Below are 22,042 nucleotides of genomic sequence, written 5' to 3' on the forward strand. Positions count from 1 at the left end.
CTCCAACTAGACTGCGATTGCTTACTAGCCCATGAGAGGGAAAAATGAAGTTTCTCCCATTGCTCCCACTGTAAGGACTGCCAATCTCCAACTGCAGCTTACTTTGTATTGTGTGGCTCAAAGTAATGATTCCCATGATCTAACAATTTCTTATCAAGAAATGGCCTAAAAGTAGCACCTGTGACATTGAATACAATATTAAGTTTAAACTTACAAATTGACGCCTGCTCACTATTTTAGAATTCACTGATTACCATTTTCTTAGAGGAAACCATCTACCTAGTTGACTCACAACCACCAACGATTCCAAAACAGACTTACTCTCTGTGTGAATTTCCACATTACGCAGACAAGCTGGAGACAGCGCAGGCCACTGCCAGGTGAAACTCTCCTGCTTGCACTCGTATTGTTCTCATACACAAAGAAGAAAACACACACACACAACAGATCAGAGGTTCTGGTTATAAAAGCTCTGGGAAATCAACACTAATTCAGCTTAATTTTATTTGCATTTGGTTTTAACCAGAGTAATGCTTATTTGTTGATGGAAATTTCTATGTCATCTCCTTCATTCTTTCTTCTGCCTAGGACTTCTCCTTCCTGAGAAGCATGCTCAGGAATGCCAGAAAAATGTCAAATGAGTGTTAAATATGACCAGAGACAAAGGAGAGAGGCTGATCCCCAGTAGGCAGTAACAGAACAAGAATACTATTTAATATTTACTAATGCTTTGTCATGCATGAAATGCTTTTGCATGTTTCTGGATCAAACAGGCTACTGAGAGATTCCATTTTATGGGAGCTGTGATTTTTCTGAGCACTGTCCCGTGTCCTACTTCCTTTTATTGCTGCCAGGAAACTGCAGTTTAGTTCCCTATACTGACTTAACTGCCAATTTTGAAAGGTTATAGACAATACATTAGATTCAGGGAGAGCTGTGCTGGCTCCAACGTGGGAGATTAATGTGAAAAGGTCAGCACCACGAGGCTCGGCACAGCCTGGGGGCAACGGGTCCTGTCGACATGGATTTCATACCCATAAACAAATTCTCCATATTTAAAACTGGTAATGAAGGCCTTTCAAGCAGAAAGAATGAAAAGCTGTTCTTAGAGTAAATAATTTCTCCAAAACACGAAAAAGCATGTGGGCAGACAGATACAGAAATGCTTCGTGGAAGGACACTTGGGTAGTTATGCTGGTCAGGTTACTGGTTTCCAAATACATTCTTACGGGCTTTGGATATTCAGAAAATGCCAAAGCAGGTGTCACCACAGTCAAATGTCACCCCCACGTACAGCTCGTCCAGAAAGGCTCACCCTCATACCAACTCCTGACACCCCCAGGGCCTTCCATCGCCCCTTCTAACAGTCCTCAGTGTGCTCCCCAAAGAGGGAATTCCAGAATAAATAACAGGCACAAATGTCGTCACTGGTGGAAAGAAAATGTTTCCAGAACACAAAGAGCCGTATATATAAAGTTCATCCAGGTGTTTTGGTTTTGGTTTTGGTGGAGCTGAGAACATTTTGTAGCTAAATCATCACAATGCCTAAATAGGAATTAGTGTTGCTAAGAAAATCACACTTCTGCCAAAGGCCACAGCGTGATGCCACTATAGCTGAGATCCTTGAGTGTCACCACACAGGCCTAGATCATCAACTCTGCCTTTTAAGACAGGGGTGGCTAAGTACAGCCCACCACCCATTTTACCGGAATACACCACACTCATTGTTGATGTAGTATCCATGGCTGTGTTATTACAATGGTTGAACTGAGTGGCTGTGACAGACAGGGTCATGGGGTCCACAAAGCTAAAAATATTGACTTTTTGGCCCCTTATAAAAAAAAGTATGCTGGCCTCTGTTCTGGGAGATGCAATCTGTAGTCTCAACAGACACTTACACAGACATCTGAGAAGATCTCCACAGAGCTCCCAAAGAAGACGACAAAGGAGAGGAGGAGAAAGGTGGGGAAGGGGGGCAGCAGTGTTAGCAGTAGCAGCGGCCGCGGGCGTGGGCGTGGGGCTGGAATTCTCCAACTTAGCTTCACGGAGCTACTGGAGGATTCTCCAAACGGGCAGAAATATAAACACAGTATTTTAAATGTGCACAAAAGAATGTCAAATTTGCTGCCAATCCTCTGGCATCATAAACATGGGTCAGGGGGAGGGTTTGGCTCAGCAGTAGGGGCCATGTTTAGCATGCACAGGGTGTTGGGTTCAATCCCCAGCACCTCCTCTTAAAAAAAAAATTAATAAATAAACCTAATTACCTACACCACCCCAAAAAAAATTTTTTTAAAGACTCAAAAAAAAAAAAAAAAAAAAGATCTCTCATCAGTCAACAACAAAGACCATTTCTCTCGAGACACTCACCAGATCTCTTAATCCTGATTTGATGTGTAACATAACACAGCTTTATTCCTCTAAATCCCAGGAAGGCTTGGGGAGGCGCCCTCTCTCTGAACTGACTAGTCACTCCCCGCAGGAGAAGCAGCAAGTCCTGGTCCGCTGCAGGGAGCAGCATATGGGGGTGGGGGTCACACTACACTCCAGGTGCTGCTGAGGGTGTCAAGGAGACCAGGGAAAGGGCAGAGGGAACAGACACATGAAATGAGTCTCCCTTGTGACACCCATCAGTACACAAAGTGCAGACCGTGATTGGATTTCAGGTGCAAAATGGAGGAATGAAGACTCTCGAGCCTGATAGGCGGGAAAAAAGAGCAGGTCACAAAGAACTGGAAATGTGGACAGAGAGAAATACGAGGAATTAGGTGGCTTTGCGCACATCAGACCTTAGAACTAGTCTAACTTCATCTCCTATGTCTCCTAGAGACAAGGAGGCCCCACACAGCATGAGCTGCATACTGCTCTGCAGTTTTTAGCATAAGTATAGATTGGACCGGCATTATCTGAAAGAATCTAGGTAATGTGAAAGTTACGCATCTTGCTTGTTTCACGTTCCATCAAGCATTGAATCAGACTGCCAAAAAGAAACATATCTAGAAGAACAAAAAGAAACATAACCTGGAAACATCAGGTTAGACATCTACACAAATGCCTTCAAAAAACTGCAATCTCCAAAAAACAACAACAACAAATGCAATCTTACTTTAGAAGCCTAGTTTAAGAAAAAGAATAATGATATATGATGTCAACTTCTAGAACTTCAAAAAATCTAATGCTGCTGGCAGAGAACATATTTTCTCAGTGTCTCTTACCTAAGGATCCAGATTATAAAGCCTTCTGTATCACACTAGTAAAAGTTTCTTTCCCTCGAGAGCTATTGTGATAGTTTGTTGGACAAAAATACTTTTCTAATTCATCAAGTCTTTTTTTTAAATTGCCCTTGTTGTCAGAAAACTTGAAAATAAAGTTTCAGATTTACAATAAAAATATGATAATCCATTACAGACCAGGCATTGTGCTAAAATGGGTCCTGTGTGTGAATAACATTGACAGGACCCCTGCCCTCTTGGTGTTTTTAGTCCACTGGGAGAACAGCCATGAAAAAGACGGCTAGATCTAGTGGTAATGCCATCAATCCAAGGGCCCAGGAAGTTCAGCCTTGGGGCCTTAAAGGTACGCATAGCACAGGGCAACCAAAATAACCAAAGAGCAATTTCATTCTTTACTTAGCATTTCAGAGAACATCAGAAGGAATATAATTCAAAGTCCCTGTGCCCCGTTCCAAACCCCTCAGACCCCATCGCTATTGCACCGCCTCGCTCACACCAAAACCCAAACCTTTCTTTCCATTCCCAGACCTATGAAGCTTTCTTTTTCCTTTTCTCCCAGCATTAACCATGTAGTTTTTAATTTAGCTTCTCTCCAAAAAGCAAGAAAGAGTCCCTACTCTTTAGGAGGAGAAAAGACAAGGAAAATAGAACAGGCAAGTAATGATTATCTTTAACAAGTAGGATAAGGGAACCTCACAGTTGAATACCTGAGCCCTGTGCACTTTCTCCAAAAACTAAAATGCACTCACTCTAACTATAGCAAATGGGTGTGAGATGTAGCTGGAGAGATGGGTGGGATAAAATCATGCAGGGACTTCTGAGGTCCTGGTAAGAATTTTGATATTATACACAGTGCAATAAACAGCCAAGGAAGGGTCTTCAGTGGGGCGGGACACAGCGGATCACCTGGATGCTTCCTGAAGAACGAACTGATAAGGACGATGCAGGAATAGTGGAAGTTAATTAGAGATGCGGAAGGCTTGAAGGAGGTGAGGCTGAAGACTGCAAGCAAGTGGTCAGACTGAATCTGCAGAGATTGGTGAGAAATTGATTACATGGGGGAGGAGAAGGGCAAACCTTGGCTCTCTTTCTACACTTGAATAGATGGAATTCTGAGGAAGAGATTATTTGGATAGACATATCAAGAGTTCAGTCTTAAAATTCAATCCATTATATATTAACTGAATATTATTATATTTAGAAGTCACAGCATTTAAATTCAATTGCAAGAGCTCCTTCAGTGTCATCTGGCCAGGGCTTCCAATAGGGTCCGGCAATAAGGCAAGTGTTCAATAAATATTTGGCGAATAAATGCAATTTCCTCCGGTAATCACCCTTCTAGTATTCAGACTATCTGAGCAATATCTTTAGATTGAAACAAGTTAAATTTGATAAAATATAATTTTATATTTAATATGTGAAAAACACACTCATGGCTTTTACATTCAAAAGACAGAAGGTGAATTTCAGGAAAATGTTCTTGTCGAGTGGAGCCTGAGTTTGAGGAAAATGCTTTGGAGCACTGTTCTGTTTGACCTCATGATTATTTAAATTTTTCTTTTTAATTCTGTGGCATGTGTGCTTTTTATGGTGAGTGACCTCAAATTCCTTGGAAGTAAATGGGGAATCAATCAGAAAGAAACACTTGCTCAGATTAAGCGGATTTGTGGAGTTTAACCGGCTGGATTCCTGCCCCCTGCCCCGCCCCACCTGGAGAGCACTCCTCTTCAGGGTCAGGGGTTCATCGTGGGAAACAAAGCTCAGGGACTGACTGCCCTGCCCAGTGACAAGGCAGCCTTGTCCCAGGGCCCCTCCCCAACTCTAGAATTTCTATACTCCCTTTTCCTCCTCTTCTCCCCGCTACCATCAGTCCTAGCTTTTAACAGACACATATCCCGGGCTAATATTTTATCAGACATTAACGACGTCTCTGCTATTTTGCCTTAGGTAATCCATGTGGCGCCGTGCCTGGCACGTGGTCCACAGGGGAGAAATCTTACATAGCATGGTAAGAAGGGTACGTGCATCTTCAGGGGGGCTTCCTTTCTTCAAGGGAGTATACATAAATTGTTAGAATTTCAAGAATTGGGTCAGGTCAGTCAGAAGAAATTCCAGGCAAGAGGGCCTCTCACCTCTCTTCAACAAACACGACAGAGGCCGGCTCAGAACCTACCACTTTCTACCATATGTGATGCTCTTTTTTTCGTCCTATTTTACTTTTCTTTCTCTAGCTCTCCCTTTTAAAAGTCTTCTTATTCTACTGTTCAATTTCTTTATTTCATATTTTACCCAACTTTGACTTATTTCTGGAACATTTAAGGGCACTGCCTTATCCTCTAGGTCCTAGTCACTGTGGGGGAAAAAAAAAAAAAAAAAGAAAAAGGAAGAAAGAAACCTGACTCCAGTTTTAGATAACACGGTTTGAGCCTGGGTGCTTATCTTAGCACCTTCATGGATAAAGAAAACGCTGTGAACTGAGATCCTGAACTCTATTGCAAATGACAGAGCACTGAACTCGGACAAATTTGCTGAAATAGCCCTGCGACTGCTAGCTTCCTGAGCTATAAAATGGGTATGACAATGTTCGCTACTTTAAATCTAACAGAAGAATTCGCAAAAACACTGGCTTTCAGGGATGTGAAGGAAACCCATCCATAGCTTTCTGATAATATTTTGAACACCGCTATGGGCACTCATATCTACACTTTGCAACATCATTATGAGAACCAGCTTATTCTCATAAAAATACATGCCATCCTATTTCACAGATGACTAAATGGAACTGTGGGAGACAATGACAAAAAGCCCTTTCGGAAATAAATAAGAATAAACAACGCATATCAATCAGGCTTTTAAAGATCTAAATCTCTTCTTTAGAGTGCAATCCCCAGAACTAGAGCTCTCAAGCATTCCTCGGCTCAGTAACCATTCCAACAACCTCAAGAGCCATCAGTCCTGCGACCACCTCTCCTCACAGGAAAGAAGAAAAAAGGCATCCTTCTTCCTGCCCTACCCAAGTGGGTCACTGCGGCTTTTCTCTCTGCGAAGCCTTCCTTCCAGAGGTTTGCCAAGTTCTGATGTGGTCCGGTGCATTCTGTAAAACGCTGGAAGTGGTTATGGCCAAAGAAGGTCAGAGAGCACGCTACTGAGCAGGGATGGGGCGTGCTTAGGAAAGACGGACGCTCAGATTTAGGTCACCTCTGGGGAAATGATTTGCATTTACCAGACACTTACTGTTTCTTGGTCTTCATGCCTTTCTATGGCCCTTTCTAATATTCTAAATTAAGAGCAGTATTTTAAATGCCTTAAAGGTGATTTGCAATTTTTTTAAATAAAAATGATCCAATTGTCCTATAAACAGCAGAATTGCCATCTTCTATAAATAGAACTGGCAAGCATTTCATCAGTCTTAAAATATCACCTCCCTTCATTTCCCACCACCTTCCTACCAATGCCTCCCTTTCCTTTTCAAAATCTCTTAAAGCAACACTCCAGAATCAACAGGGGGATTCACAGGACCCTTGTCAATGCCAAAGGGACTGGAAGGAGCTGGCCTGTGGAAATGCACATGGCTTACTGTTCATCACGTCCTGTCATGAATGCTGCAGGATTTCTGAGTTTTCTTTTCTTCTCCATGGCTCATAGATTAAGAGTACTAGAACTTTAGATAATGGATAAAATAGCAAAATTTGAGCCTAGGTGAAGTCTTAAGCTTCAGGACTCACCTAGATTATCCAACTTTCCTGAGCACATGACAAGCAAGATCTGTCTTACAAAGCTGGAAGCAGGGCTCTCCAGCATAACTTCAGTTTCAAAAAAGAGGAGAGGAAATAAAATAATAGAATATTCTGGTGCCTGAATAAAATCCTTATTTTATCATACATGCATAATCCCTGCTTAAAGTCAAACTTTAAGTAATTTTCAAAAACAGGTACCTCCACCCTCTCACCATCTGCATGGGTAATTGATGGAACTCTGAAATACAAATAACCACTTCCATGGGTGTTTAATTATGTTGTTGACATGCTTGGAATGTGCTCAAAGATGAAGAGTCGCAGGGTCCCTGTGTGTGGTACAGCCATCTTTCTTGTGGTGAAACTATTTAAACCCCCCCATACTCCTCCGGTATGTATATACCCACACAACAGAGACTGACAGTTGCCTACAACTACCCATTTCTCTTTCCTCCCACAATAAGAGAAACTTGATTCTTAGCCGAGCATAACCTTGCACAGAATGAAGACTGTATTTCCTAGGCTCCCTTGTCAGATGTGGCCACGTGACAATGTGCTAATCAATATTACGTAACAGAAATTTATAGCATTTCTGAAAAGGATCCTTAAAAATGAGGATCACTTTCTGCTGCCAAGAATGTAGATGTGATGGCTGGAGCTCCAGCAGATATTCTGGATGACAAGGTTGACCAACCCTGAGGACAGAAGCCAAAGGGTGAAATTGGCAGAGCAGGAAGATCTGCGCTTGGGTTCCCGACAGTACTCCAGAGATCCACAGTACCACCCTTGTCTACCTACCCCAGATTCTTTTACATGAAAAAGAGAGATAAGCATCCATCTTGTTGAGTCTCTTGTATCCAGAGCTTAGCTGTTTTTAATTTACATCAACTGAACAAAATATTAAGTGATAAGCCTGTTACATAGTCCAAGGAGCCTGCCTTCTCTGGACAAGAAATTTAACTTCCCTCCTCTGCAGAAATTCCTTCACTCATGTAACGATTATAGAGCCAAACAGAATCCATAAGAAAATACCAGCCCAGCATCCTTTCCACAAGAGTGAAGGCTTGAGATCAGCTCTGCCTTTTCACAGTATCAGAACCCCAGCATCCTGTCACCCCAACTGCTCCAGTCCAAGTGCAGGCTATCGCTTGAAACCTCACTACAACAGCACACTAGGTTTATGTTCATCAGAGACTGGGCGGAGGTCACCAACTTCATCATCGGTGCCCCAAACCAGGGAGGTCCCTGTAGAATACTCATTTTATTGATGCACACAACTACTAAGCTTTTCTGTTTAGTTGTTATAATCAATAATAATAAATGTTAAGAACTATCATAGTATACTGAAAAATGCCCTCTGATTTTATTAGGATCCAAAATATAAAACAATATAAGTAATAGTGGTAACAACAGATACCACTCGCTGTTCAATACTTATCACTGCCGCTGTACCGTGTGGCCGCCACTCTGCTTGACACAAAGTATCTTGAATTCAAAATACTATTATCCCTATTTTACAGAGGAGGAAACTGAGGCTCTGAGAGGATAAACAAATCGGCTAAGACTATGCAGCCAGTTCATGGCAGTGGTTACTGCTAAATCCAGAATTGTCTATGGGCTGAAAAATATGTTAGCTGCACAATCCTCTCTCTCAAAATGTTAGAGAAAATAATCTAAAGAAAATTTCTATTTTTCTCACTTCAAAACTACAATAAAAATATTATAATCCTTGCTCCATTTTACATTAATATGAACACTTACAAAAACAAAGCAAAAGAAAAAGCAAACAAAAAAATCTGATAGAATTTGTCTACAAAAGGTAAATAATGCTAGAATGAAGTAGATTACAAAAGTGTTTTTTTTTCTTCCTTAATTTCACCTTCTGTTAACAGTTTCAATTTCAGGGTGACCTATATGTTTCATAACAAGGGTCATTATGCACCTTTTAATCCATAAACCTCAAAACTGAAAAGAGACCCCTACAGTGACATGTTCTTATATAATTACATCTCTTTATGCCATTCCTTTTGTAACAGTTCTGATTTATTCCCCACTTCTTGTTTAGCTCCACTTTAATAAAAGGAAAGAACACTGAAAGAAATCACGTCCTTGAAGCATTCATTGAATATGTCAAGCCATTTACCCAGAATTCAAATAAATGAGTTAAAAACAAAACAGGAGGAAGAAATCAATCTTTCTATTAAAACTAAAAGATGTGCTTGTGTGTATACATGGGTGTGTATGTGTTTGGGGGTATTTCTCTTTAATTTAAAGATGTATATAGAACATGGCAATTATATTAGAAGTTTATCATTAGAATAATTAATATTTTCAGGGACTGGTGAAAGCTCAAGAATTAAATATGCCCATAAGAAAGTCAAACAGAAGGTTAGAGCTCCCTCTTTCTTTTTCTTGAAGAAATTCGCCAAAACATCTCTGCGGAGACCAAAGTTATCAAGCAGACGGCAGCATAGCACTCATGCTCGGAGCACAGTGTTTTCACGGTCTCTGTATGCATGCTACAAACATTAGAGTACATTTATTATTAGCCTATTGTTTGTAAGAGACTTATGCAATAGAAAAAAAGCACTTTTAAAAGCAGAGATACTCACAAAGCCATTTCAAACTGTTCCAGCCATTTTTTCTTCAAATCTTTTGTTTTGCAATAAAATTCCAACCCATTTTGTCCTTGGATGTGGATGAGGTAGAAGCCGTAAGACCACTGTTAAAATTAACATTCCTCGGGTTAATAGGTATCATTCATTAATAACATCAGGTTTCCAAATTCACTAACACACCACCAGAATCATCCACAAACCTCTCAATAGCCTTATCATCATACAAACTGTGAACAATCAAGATTATTGTAGCCAATTTCATATCTGTAACGACTGCTATGCCAAATGCATTTTGCTGCCTTGATCATTAAGGCATTTGAGGTGATCATATCAGCCGTGGCACTGTCCAATTATTTCTCACAGAGGCTTGTTTCTAATTAATCTCTAGAAACAAAAACACCTGGATCGATAAACTGCCTCTCACATTAAGCTAGCAGCCCACTTTCTTTGAATAGTCAAAGTTACGAGCAAATCAGTTATTCATTTCCAAGAATTCACCTTTTTATTTTCTTTATCAGTTGTAGGATTGTTGGCTATTTTGTACTGCTGAAGATCTATTATTTCCTTCATTTCATAGTTATCACCTTTCCTTTTACATACAATCACTGCCAGATCAAATAAGAAGATATGCCTGAGAGAGAGAAAGAGAAAGAGAGATTGATTTAAATGGTTTGGAAGCATGTGGGTTAATTCTTCCCAGGTAAAATTTGATTTTTCTGTGAGTTAAAGACAAAGGCAGTGTCTGAAAGGAATGAACTGTGTGTGTGTCCTGGCACTGCCCTTTACTAAATGAATGACCTTGCTGTACCTCAGTTTCCTTGCTTAAAAAATAGGCAAAATTATAATGAGAATGATATGCACGCTGTGGGAGTTGCTGTCAGGAACAATTAAGCCAAAAAGAGTTGTGCAAGAGGCAGTATTCTTTTTTTTTTCTTTTTTTTTTAGTTTAAAAGCTAAACATTTATGGAATAATTTTAATGACAACAATAGCAGTTAACATCTACTCATGTTACTAGGAGTCAGTCAGAATCCCTTCCATGAAGATGACTCCCTTAATTTAAGTCCCCAGGACCATCTCCTGAGATAGGTATTATCATACCTTCGTTTTGCTGGGGAGATGGCTTGAGGCTCAGAGAAATGAGAGGACTTTATCAAGGTCACATGGCCAGTGGGTGCCAGGCAGGATCCACACTTGGGTCTACTCGGGGAACTCACGCGTCTACCGTGTGAAGTATTTCCTCGTGACTTAATGGACCGCCTGAACCACAAACTGAGTGCTATGTGACCCAAACAGAAGCTGGAGAAATTACGGTTACATCTACATGTTGAGATTTCCCTTCTATCTCAGTAAAAACAATGTAACTGGGGGAAGAAGACAAACCTGCTAATCCTGACATTCAACACCCATACTTGCACCTTTTCGAAAACTCTCAGTTGGTGATTAACATGCACACATTTTTTTTTAAATGATGACGGTGACAATACACTCGCATAGCTCTATTACTTGCATCACTTTCCAAGCCTATTTTCCTGGAGAGGCTAAAAGGACATGTATCTTCTGGCAGCTACCTTTAGAGCCTGGGTATTAAGATGGAAGTAAGAGCTGATGCTGCCCCCTGCTGGCTGACTTTCCAGTCTCCAAAGGATCCAGAAAATGGCCATTTCAACCAAATAAATCAGTTTGACAATCACATGTGTATAATTAGGGACACCAGGCCAAGCTCACTGATCTTTACAGACTCCACCTACAAGCCTCCCTCAAAAAAGTCTCACTAAATGGTCCTCACTTGGACTTCCTTCTCAGAACATTCTGTATTATTTTTAGTTACTTTAAAATGTATACCAAAATAAATAAATAAACAAACAATTGTGCTTTTATGGTAGTTGTCTATTACTGCTCTGTCACTACGCTCATTTTCATGGACTTTTTCACTTTAGCTGATGTTTTATATTTGTCATTTCCTTCCTAAGAACTCAAACTTAGGCAAATCAACAGATACCAGAACAACATTATCATACCTACATGGGGAATTTAAAAAACATAGATTGGTCCGTCCCCTTGTTTTTCTGCCTTTGTTTCCCTCCTTTGTCCTGGAGGAACTCAATTTTTAAGATTTTCTCAATCTCCTGCTACTAATTACTTATTTTGAAAGTGAGCACTGATCCTTCTCACCTTTCTTGTTTTGTATGCTTGTCTAGAGTGGTTATCCGAATTTCACCATCTCCCTGAGGTCGTCCAAAAAGCAAAACTGGTTGGTTCTAAAATGTAAAATTTACATGTCTCAGTTTTTCACAATCACTTAAAAACAGAAATAAGCATTAGTGAGGCTTCCTGGGGACCATAACCTTATTACATAACAAGTTTTATCATTTTACATTTTTACCGCATAGACTCTAAAAACCTCAGATCAACATGATACGCTTTGAAACAAAGCTTGTCCTTGGTCATCCCAGAAGGCATGCTGAGGACATTAACCGATTCCACTTACAAGCCTAATAGAGAAGTTAGCTACAGAAGGAGAGAATTGGAAAAATTCAAATCACAAAGAATTTACAGCAATAAATATTTACTGAGCATCCGCTTTGTGCCAGCCACTGTAACAGGCACAGGGCAGACTGACCCAGACTCTGCCCTCCTGAAACATACTGCCCAGTGCGGGAACAAACATTCATGGAAGTAAATGATGACAAATGTGTGACAGTCACGAAGGAAGAGAATAGGAAGCACGCATGGCTGGGGGACATAATTTGGTTTCAGAAGTCAAGAATGGCTTCCCTGAGCAAAGATCCCAGGAATGAAAAGTTCTGACTTAATGATTAAAAATAACGAGCCATTTCCCCAGAGACATACGATAAAAAGTTTTAAGTATTTATGAGCACCTAACTAAGGTGATAAAGGAAAAAAGAATTGACTGAAAATGATCACTAACACCTAGATGCATGCATTCTAAGAAAAAAGATAGGAAATTAATTAACTGTACTGCAAAAAAGTATAAAAATAAATGTTTCCTACTAAAATTCCAATGATGTTTTTGGCAGAAACAGAAAACTCCATCCTTCAATTCATGTGGAATCACAAGGGACCCTTAATAGGTAAAACAATCTTAAAAAAGAACAAGGTTGGGGTCTCATACTCCCCGATCTCAAAACTTTTTACAAAGCTATTAAACAGTATGCAACTGGCATAAACATAGACTTCTAAACCAATGGAGTAGAACAGAACATCCAGAAATAAGCCCTCACATAGATGGCCAAATGATTTTTGACAAGAGTGCCAAGACCACTCAATGGCTGACAGGAGAGCCTTTCCAACAAATGGTGCTGGGGAACCGGGCATGCACAGACAAAAGAATGAAGCTGGACCCTTCCTTTATACGGTATCCAAAAATTAACTCCAAGTGGATCAAAGAGCTAAAAATATAAAGCTTTTAGAAGAAAACATAGGGGGAAAGGTTTATAACATTGGATTTAGCAATGATTTCTTAGATATGACACGAAGAGCACAGGCAACAAAAGATCGGTAAGATGGACTTTAGCAAAAATGAAAATTTTGTGCAGAGGACACCCAAGCGAAAAGGCAACCCACAGAACGTGAGAAAATAAGTGCGAACAAAAGCGTGGTAAGTATCAATATCTAATCCTTCATAAGGGCAGAGGGTAGAACGGCGGTTGCCAGGGTCCAGGAGGATGGAGGAGTTGGTGTTCCTAGGGAGAGAGCTTCAGTTTTACAAGAGGAAAAGAGTTCTGACAATGGATGATGGTGGTGGCCGCACAACAGGATGACTGCATCTGATGTCACAAAACTGCCTACCTACACATGGTAAAGTTTATGTTTTATATGTATTTTACCACAATTAAAAAAAAAAACAGCCATCCAGGCCATGTGCTATGGAATTACAAAGAGAAAGAGAGATGAGGGATTAGGGAAAGAATTAATTTCAGTTGGACCTTGAAGAAAAATGATAAGGAATAATGTAAAAAGATATTATTCCAGGCTTTGACATTATAATCAAGGGCAGAACTACAAAAATGCATGGCAAGTCAGAGACTTCACAGCACAGCAGGGGAACTGTGAGATAAAGCATGCGGACACTTATTAGCTGGATACGTTTAGGGAAATAGCTTAAGGCCAAATCACTGAAGGCCTTAATATCTTGCTAAGGAATACTGACTGAGTCTTGAAGGTAACAGAAAATCTCGACAAGACTGGGAAGGAGAGTAGAACTGAGAAATCCGCATTTTGGAAATGGAACTATGTGAAGAGGTGATGAGAGGCTACCGTAACTGGAAAGGTGGCCAATGAAGTCCTGAAACGGGGAACAGGCTGTATGTGTGGAACGACACCCAGACTCACGATGTTTCGGAGAACATTGCATTGCAATGCAACACTAGCATTGCTCTGCCAAGAAAAGTCTCTTAAGTCCGTTCACTCAGCTCTGTCTCCCCACCCACAGCTTCACCCAGGCCTCCGTCATCTCGCTCTGGGAACCACCTCAACAACCTGCTGCCCGGCTGCCGGCTGAAAGGGCTTCCTCGACATGCAGCTCAGGCTGTGAAGCCCTCCGGTCACACACGCCTCCTTGGCCCCCAGGCTGGGGGCTGCAGGCCTCCTGCGCCTCCCCCCACCGCACAGCCCACCCTCCTTCCTTTTGCTCTCAACTTCCAGCCTCTCTTGCCTTTCAGCTTCTCGTACAGCCCTGGCTCTTTCTTGCCCATCTCTGGGCCATTCACCTGCTAAGGCTTCGGCCTGGAATCCTCTCTCCACAGACCCCTGTGCCACTGGCTTCTTCAGGCTCAAGTGACAAATGACTCAGACGGACTTTTTCTGGCTGTCTTATCTAAACCGGGACTCCCCTCGCCATCCTCTGTTGCAGCAGCCTGGTCACAGCGCTGATCTCAACAGAGTATTTTTAAACTCCTACTGTCTCCTCAACTCGGAGACCATGCTGTTCAGAGTTGCAGCCCCAGTCCCAAGCACACGGGGGTCACCCAGTAAATACACATAAAATGAATTAAGTAACAGGACTCCGCCATCAGTATGTACGGGGGTGAGGAAAAGACAAGGAAAAAATGGACTCCAGTGTTCAGAACTGGGACTGCTGGGTGAAGAGGGATCACCGTGTGACTGAGGTGAGAAAGGCAGCCATGGCAGAAAGTCTCTGGACAACGATGTGTCCCAGGTGCCACCAGACATCCATGCGGAGGCTGCCAAAGAGAACTCAGGAAAAAAAAAAACAAAACAAAATCCGGAACAACAGGAACTTGAAGGTAAACTATCTTTCCTTCAAAAACAACTCCTAGAACGTCCCCCAGCTTGCGGGCTGGGGAGGCTGGATGGAATGATAATTACATACCAGATTTTCTATAGATAGCTGAAACTGTTTAATTTCACGAAGGGTCTCATTATCTCTTTTCACTTCATTCACATATTGTGCCAAGTCCTAAAGAACAAAGAGAGGGGCAGAGAAAAGAAGCAGGATAAGATTAGACAAGAGATGAGAACGGTTTGAAAGAAAGCACATCATTAATTTCATTAGTGGTCAAAGTTACCACCGTAACTTCTCAGTGACAATCAAATGAACGCCCAGTCAATCAAAGCTGCATCTCAAAAGCAGTTTAGCGCTGTCTGGCATACAGCTGGGAGGACTAAAGCCTTGTCATTTACCACCCACCCACCCTCCACCGAAAAGAGCAAGGATAAAAAACAAAAACAAACAAAATATGCTGCCATGGAGAACAACAAACAGGAAACCAGGTCGGGAGAATGTAAATTCCACACGAGTTAACAGCTGACCTTGAGGGAATCACATTTGCACTTGGGTTAGAATCAGGACAATCATCAAAGATGAGCCGGGAGAAAAATGTAACTCGGAGTGAGACAGCGAATCCAGCAGGACTGTTGTCTGCATCCAGCTAGTGTCTTAGCTCCTGAGAGCATTCTGTCCAGGAGGCCAGTTCAATTTCAAAGAGTTAATAGTGGGGAAGTAAAGGGGGCAGAGAAGCCAGAGAACAGGAAAATGACCCGCAGCGCACAGACAGCGCCGGCCCAGCTTCTCCGTGTGCCTTCACCTATTTTAAAATGTCTTTTCTCATATTTGAGGGAACATGAGCTAATCTTCCGATACTGTAACCAGCTATTTTTATTATACATGCTCCAGATTTTTCCTGCTTTCTGGGTTCTTTTTCTTTTTTCTCTACCCTCTTACATTCATCTGTAACAGCAGGAACAGAACCCTGGCAAAAAGCAGTTCCTAACTTTGTTCTAAATGAAAGCCTGACTTTTCCTAGGATATATCTATACATGACCTCTTTAAAAAATGGAAAACTTGGTATGAGTATTTTTTATAATAATAAATGTGTGATGTTTCCTGACAGGATATTAATGTCAGCTGAACGGCAGGCTTAACACTAAAATTGGCACAGAGACACAGGCAAGTAATTATGCATTGCTCTGAGCAGAGTCACATTGGTATTTTGTTTTGAGAACAAGTATTTGCTTATGTTTTAATTTTAAGTTAGGGGCAAATATTATTTCTTCCAAAGTCAGAGTCCAGCAGAGCATGGAAATCAGGGTTTTACAGATTCCCCAATATGCTGAAAAAGCATTCATTCATCTACTTGTAGTTCTTGATTTTCAGATTTATTACCTGAAACAGAAACTCAAACCAATCCACGTGTGCTGATACACAGCATCCACAGAGGTCCACCTGGCAGACAGCCTGACTTGAGGACAAGTCACGCCAGTGTTCCGAAGTCATCAGCTTGCACAAGCCAACAGTTTTCTCTTAGTAACCAGAAAAGGAATGTGAAGTAAAACCTTTCTATTAAATCCTTCCTGGTGGTTATGAAAGTTGTCATACTTTCATAAATAACAAAAGTTATTTTAATAAACTTCTTTGTTTTGTTTTTGTCTAACAATTAAATGCATGCAAAGATACTGATTTCAGTTAAAAATATCCACCTCTCCCCACCAAAAGCAAAACTCTACCAATACTTACAGATATTATATTATATACTAGCATATCATACGTATGTATTAGCCGTTTATAGTCCATTGTTTTTAGGCAAAAGTAAGAAATACAAACAAGTGAATGATTCGTTTGTCTTACCTTCATTGCGTCAAGGGCCAGTTTCAGATTGGCCTTCTCCATAGGATCCATGGTGTGTTTGACCAGCTCCTATTTGGAAGATACAGTTTAGTACTACTTTCATCCAATTAAAACCAAAATATAAGAAAACATTTAAATAATAAACCATTTTTATCATTACTCGCACCATAATATGGTAAATCTGATGCAAGTAGGCTCTGTTTTCAAAAATTTCATCAAATTCAATACCAATGTCTTGGTAAGACTTCAACAAGACATCAAACGAACATGAGACAATGGTTGGAAAACATTTTCCTTTCAAAGCTGAACCTGAATTCTGTCCCCCATTATCACACTGACCCTCTTCCCAGGTGTTATGAAAGGCCCCTCCTGGCCAACTGAAATGATACTTTTCACTCGTATTCAAACTTGGCCTCCTGATGGCTTTGGGGGGGGGGTAATTAGATTTATTTACTTATTTATTTTGAATGGAAGTACCGGGGATTGAACTCAGGACCTCATGCATGCTAGGCAAGCGCTCTAGGCTGAGCTGTACCCCGTCCCCCCACCACAGCTTTTGATCGTGATGATGGAGCCTCTCCTTTGGCCTCAGAGACATAAGGCGCTCTGTTTGTAGCTGTTGTTATTTGTCAGTCCATCTTAAATGTCTGCCTATTCACTTGTCTTCCACACTTTCTTCTTTATCTGCACCTTAGAAATTACTGCTCCCTAGATTTTCACCTCAGTCTTCAGTTATTCTTACTTTAAATACTCTAAGAATTCCATCACAACCATTGCCATAATGTCCTCTATCTCCTCACGGGACAGTGGCTCTCCAATGAATGTGCTCAATTCAGGACTCACGCCTGAGTCCCAGTCTCTAATGTCCAACTAAACAGTTCGACCTGGGTGTCTGATAAGCCCCTGAAATCCACATGTCCAAGCCTAACACACCCTCACTCACAACCCTACTCTTGTTCCTGCTCATGGTTCACTGAATGACGGCACCTCCAACAGTGTAATCACTTAAGCCAAAACCTAAAAGGTGCCCCAGACTCTTTCCTCCCCTTCAGTGGTGACTTCTGTTACCTTTGGTCCTTCCCCTGGAAACCAGCCCGACTACCAGGACCTCGGTTCGAGTCCCTGCTCTTTTTCAAATGGGTCAGGACACCAGGATTCTGACTGATCTTCTGACTTGCAGTCTATCCTCTCTACCATCTACTCACTCTTTTGATATCAGTGAAGTCCCTACATGTAAGTCAGATCCTGTTAAACTTCTACGAAGCCCGCAGAAGCTTCAGGTTGTCATCCACACCTCGAAGACACCTCAGGATCTGAATTCTGCACACCAATTCCAACTTCACTCCACTTCCACCTAAACAACCTACATTCTAGTACTGCTAAGTTAATTGCAGTTCTCAAAATGCATTCTAATATCTGATTCCACTAGGCCTGCTGCTATCTCGCCTTAGAAAGCCCTTTCTCTCCGAGCCACTTATCAACCTGTTATTCTTCCTTCAAAGCCCAACTCAACAATCTGTCCTCTGCAAAGCCTTCCCTGACAGAGGCCTCTATGCGAGCTGTAATTAACTAGGTCCGTGTTGTCACCACCTCGGTACCTTCCGCATCCCTATCCCATGGCACTGCACTCGGCAGACTGCATTTCGCTCTCCCCGTCTAAACATCACCATGTGAGGGGGGCTGCTTTATACTGCTGACTGCCTAACACTGTATGTGGACCATGGAAGCCATTCCTTTGCTGCATTCAGTACCAGTGGTGCTTCTAGTTGTAAACAGAACCTACAGATACCAAATCTGCTACGTCTAATAAACCTGTAAAGCGATATTCTTTTATTTCTATTTTTACTTCTCCTTTCTTAAATAATAATAGTAAATTATTCTCAAGGTTTCAACCCCCTCCCACTATAAAATATTTTAATTTGATAGATCTGGGATTTCAAATCATAAGGCGTTTCCAAACTGATTTACCCACTAAAATACAGTAGTAAGTAGAAAATGTGCACATTCATACCACATTTATTCAACACATTTTTAAATAGTAGACAAATTAATTCTACTCGACACTATTTTGAAATGGAAAAACATTTCTAGAATTTCTATCTTAAGTGCGGTGTCCCAGATAAAACTTTTCCTATTTCAAAAAACCATCAAGGAACTAAATATATTTTTGAAATTAAAAATATAAAACCACCCAAGAAAAATTAGTAAAAAAAAATTGCCAAATTTCAAAACGATATAGTCATATTTTATACTTTTATAAGTCTGTCTAAAATCTTTAACATGACCAAAATGGGTGTTTCTTGAAAACTGCACTTTTTAAATTCTTCAGCTGGTATTTGACTATACCAAAGTTACAAAATAAATTATTATCTTCTTGTGGACATGTTTTTAGTGTCACAATGTCTCAGAAACTGATTGCATAAGTCTTCCTTACTATTTTTTCATAAAATGCAATTTGATTAAGTTGCTTTGAGTTTAGGTCTCATAAATGTTTTAACGCATTTTTAAGGAATAATCAGGGTTTGAATCCTTCTGATTTCTCAGTAGAACAAAAATAGAAATGACTAATAATTTTGCAGCTGCAGTTCAAGAAATTTAATATATGAGATGTACAAAGCACAGCAAACTTAAAATGACATTCCACCTACAGGTAGTAGATCTTTTCAAAATGACATTTCACAAGTATCAGTGGAGCTGACAGACTAATACAGTAAGATATTTCTTTGGAGCAGAACTAATGAGTCTCCTGGTACAGCTATCAAATTAAATTTATAAGACTCTCCACCCTCATTAGAAGACTAACCGTGGAAACCATAAGCTTTGGAGTTACAACAAGAATCACTTCAAAATAAATGCAGTCTTACTATAATCTGGCATAGCAGAAAGCAACACAGAACGTGACACAACTCTCTTTCATTTATAGGTTCTAACACAATTAACCCGCAAAATTCAAGCATATAGCGACACTGAGAGTCCAATAAATGATCACTGCTAATGACAGAAGATTTGGTTGAAGGGACATTTGTATTTGTTTTGCTTTGTTTTTAAATTTTAAACATTTTTTGGGGGCCAGTTCTGTTTGGAGGACAAAATGTATGACTTTGTGAAAGACACAGGATTATCTTTACCAAAAGGAAGGAAAGATGCCCAGCTGCTCTGTTATTTCCCACGTAGCTATCCTGATCATTGAAAATTGTTAAGGGGACAGGGCTCCAAACATAAAGTTTCGAAGCACAGTTGATGCTTCATTACTATTTTGCTGAATGTAGTAAATGAACAAATAAACGGTTTTAAGTTACATACCTGGAGAAGAAGGTGATACTTTAAAACACGTTGCATAGGAACCACCAGCAAATCTCGAAGAGTAAATTTCCCATTATTTGCTCTTTTGGAACATTCCTAATGAAATATTTTTTTTAAATTTAATATTGTTAGTTTTATCAAAGGGAGTCACAAACATTCAAAGAAAAAGATGCAAAAGTCATAAGCAAAACTGCTATTAGACAAAAAATAGTTTGTTTTCCTTCTTCCCAATCCTTCTTTCTAAAAAACAGGAAGTATCAGCAAGTAAAATAAAAAAGAAATAAAACTTGTAATATTTCAGCACTAAATGGGAATAAATACACAGAACGGTTTTACGCATGAAGATTATTTTTTCTAGTGGTCCTCCAGCGTCTGCCCCTACATGCCACGTTACCTTTTACCAGCCTCCCCAAGCAGGCCTGCGGACCAGGCACCAAGAACAAGGCCCGGCTCATCACGCCCACCGTGCTCCTTCCCCACCATCATGGCTGGGTTCATTCAGTTCTTTCCAACTGCCGTGTGCTTTGTCTAGTTTCCAGCAAAACTCATCATCCTCTTGATAGACTGTACTTCTGTTAGTAATAATCCCAACCCAAACTGTTAGTAAGCCAACGTGTGCTGTCTCTCTGTGCCCTGTGAGTCTTTTAATTATTGTTGTAAGCAGTATCTTCCCCAATATGTCTTTTATATCTCTAAGAATCCACTATTTGCTGAATAAACATTTGTTAAAATGAATGAAATGGAACGACTGATTCCAAAAATTTACTAAACGATAAACCCACAACTGGATTCCAAGTTCTAAAAGCCTCAGATTTTATTTTTTTAATCTCACACTCTTTGTAAGAGTTTACTGAAAAATAGTATTGACTGGTTCACTCTTTTCACATCAACTATGACTTCGAAGCAAGCACTTTGAAGTGTCAACACCTGAATTTAAATCAAGTTTGGTAACTCTTGTCTGTGTGACCTTGAACAAGTTGCTTTTCTGATTTTACTGTTTCTCACATAACTGCTGTGTAGTTCAAAGGAACAATAAAAGTTCCCTAAAAAACATTTTTATTAGTGAGCAGCCTAACAAGTCCAAAATCCTCAGACAATTACATATCCAAGACCAAGGAACTCTCCAGTTCACGGAAGGAGTTGTATTCAAGAAAATACTCTCTGATTTCCCTTTTGCTCACGCTTAGCTTTTTCGGCACATAAGAGGATATATTACCAGGAGCTATAAAAACAAACACCATTAGCTCCAAGACCATACTGAGTTAATGAGTGCTTGACTACAGCTCCTAAACACGAAGAACTGGGGCCACATCCTGACGTGTTAGCTCACGTCTTGTCAGTTGCTGCGGTTCACTGGAAGGATAACTATTTCAACGGATTTCTTGCTTCCACAGATTACACAGAGTTCTGGATCGTGGGTCTCAAATAGGAGGTCAAACTGTTAATATTATTGTAATGAACGGGTCTCATCTTCCCAGCTGCATTTTAAGTCCCTGGGAATTGAGGTTGTATCTCACACTTCTTATGTTATGCCATCTTAACAAGTGTTACGAACAAAAATATTACACATTTAAAATTCATTTTGTTATGTTATGGAAATGAGTTTAAAACTTTGGGGGGGATCAGTTCAAGTTCTAAGTTACAGGCTCAGGAAGTAAAGAAACTAGCACTGCTGGCATTAGCTACAGCAGGGGGCCTGAGACAGGTCCAAAACGCCTGTCAGCATTGAAAGTAAACAAAGGGTAGAAATTATTCTTCCCAAATATCCAGCCGTGTGCTTAGCCTCAACTCCAATACTAACTGAGAAGAAAATAAAACGGAATAGGGGTGAGCCAGCTTGTAGGGCGAGATACAAGACTCTATTACGCTTAACTCCATGTTATTTTGGTCCCACAGTGGAGGAAAAAAGACAAAAACCAACAAGAGCAAAAGTAACCACCGAAAAGAAGATTTGAAGACGGAGGCAGAGAGAAACCAAGTATAAGGCAGCTTTCCCTCCATATGCTGGGACTGGCAGAAGACAGTTCCAGCCAAGACTACGTGCT

General features: G+C 40.5%; 1 protein-coding gene across 2 annotated transcripts in view; it reads right to left on the reverse strand.

Moving 5' to 3' along the window:
• The window catches only part of VAV3 (vav guanine nucleotide exchange factor 3), a 358,235-nt gene that overhangs the window by 148,056 nt on the left and 188,137 nt on the right, over positions 1 to 22,042 (reverse strand). For both annotated transcript variants that reach the window (XM_064488784.1, XM_031457711.2), the window contains exons 10-15: positions 19,998 to 20,093; positions 16,695 to 16,763; positions 14,940 to 15,026; positions 11,759 to 11,844; positions 10,084 to 10,216; positions 9,580 to 9,689 (exon numbers count right to left, since the gene is read on the reverse strand). In XM_064488784.1, coding sequence (XP_064344854.1) covers positions 9,580 to 9,689; positions 10,084 to 10,216; positions 11,759 to 11,844; positions 14,940 to 15,026; positions 16,695 to 16,763; positions 19,998 to 20,093 — 581 coding nt within the window. The remainder of the gene's footprint in view (positions 1 to 9,579; positions 9,690 to 10,083; positions 10,217 to 11,758; positions 11,845 to 14,939; positions 15,027 to 16,694; positions 16,764 to 19,997; positions 20,094 to 22,042) is intronic.

The sequence above is a fragment of the Camelus dromedarius genome, chromosome 9 (assembly GCF_036321535.1).
Source record: "Camelus dromedarius isolate mCamDro1 chromosome 9, mCamDro1.pat, whole genome shotgun sequence".
Taxonomy (NCBI): Eukaryota; Metazoa; Chordata; class Mammalia; order Artiodactyla; family Camelidae; genus Camelus; species Camelus dromedarius.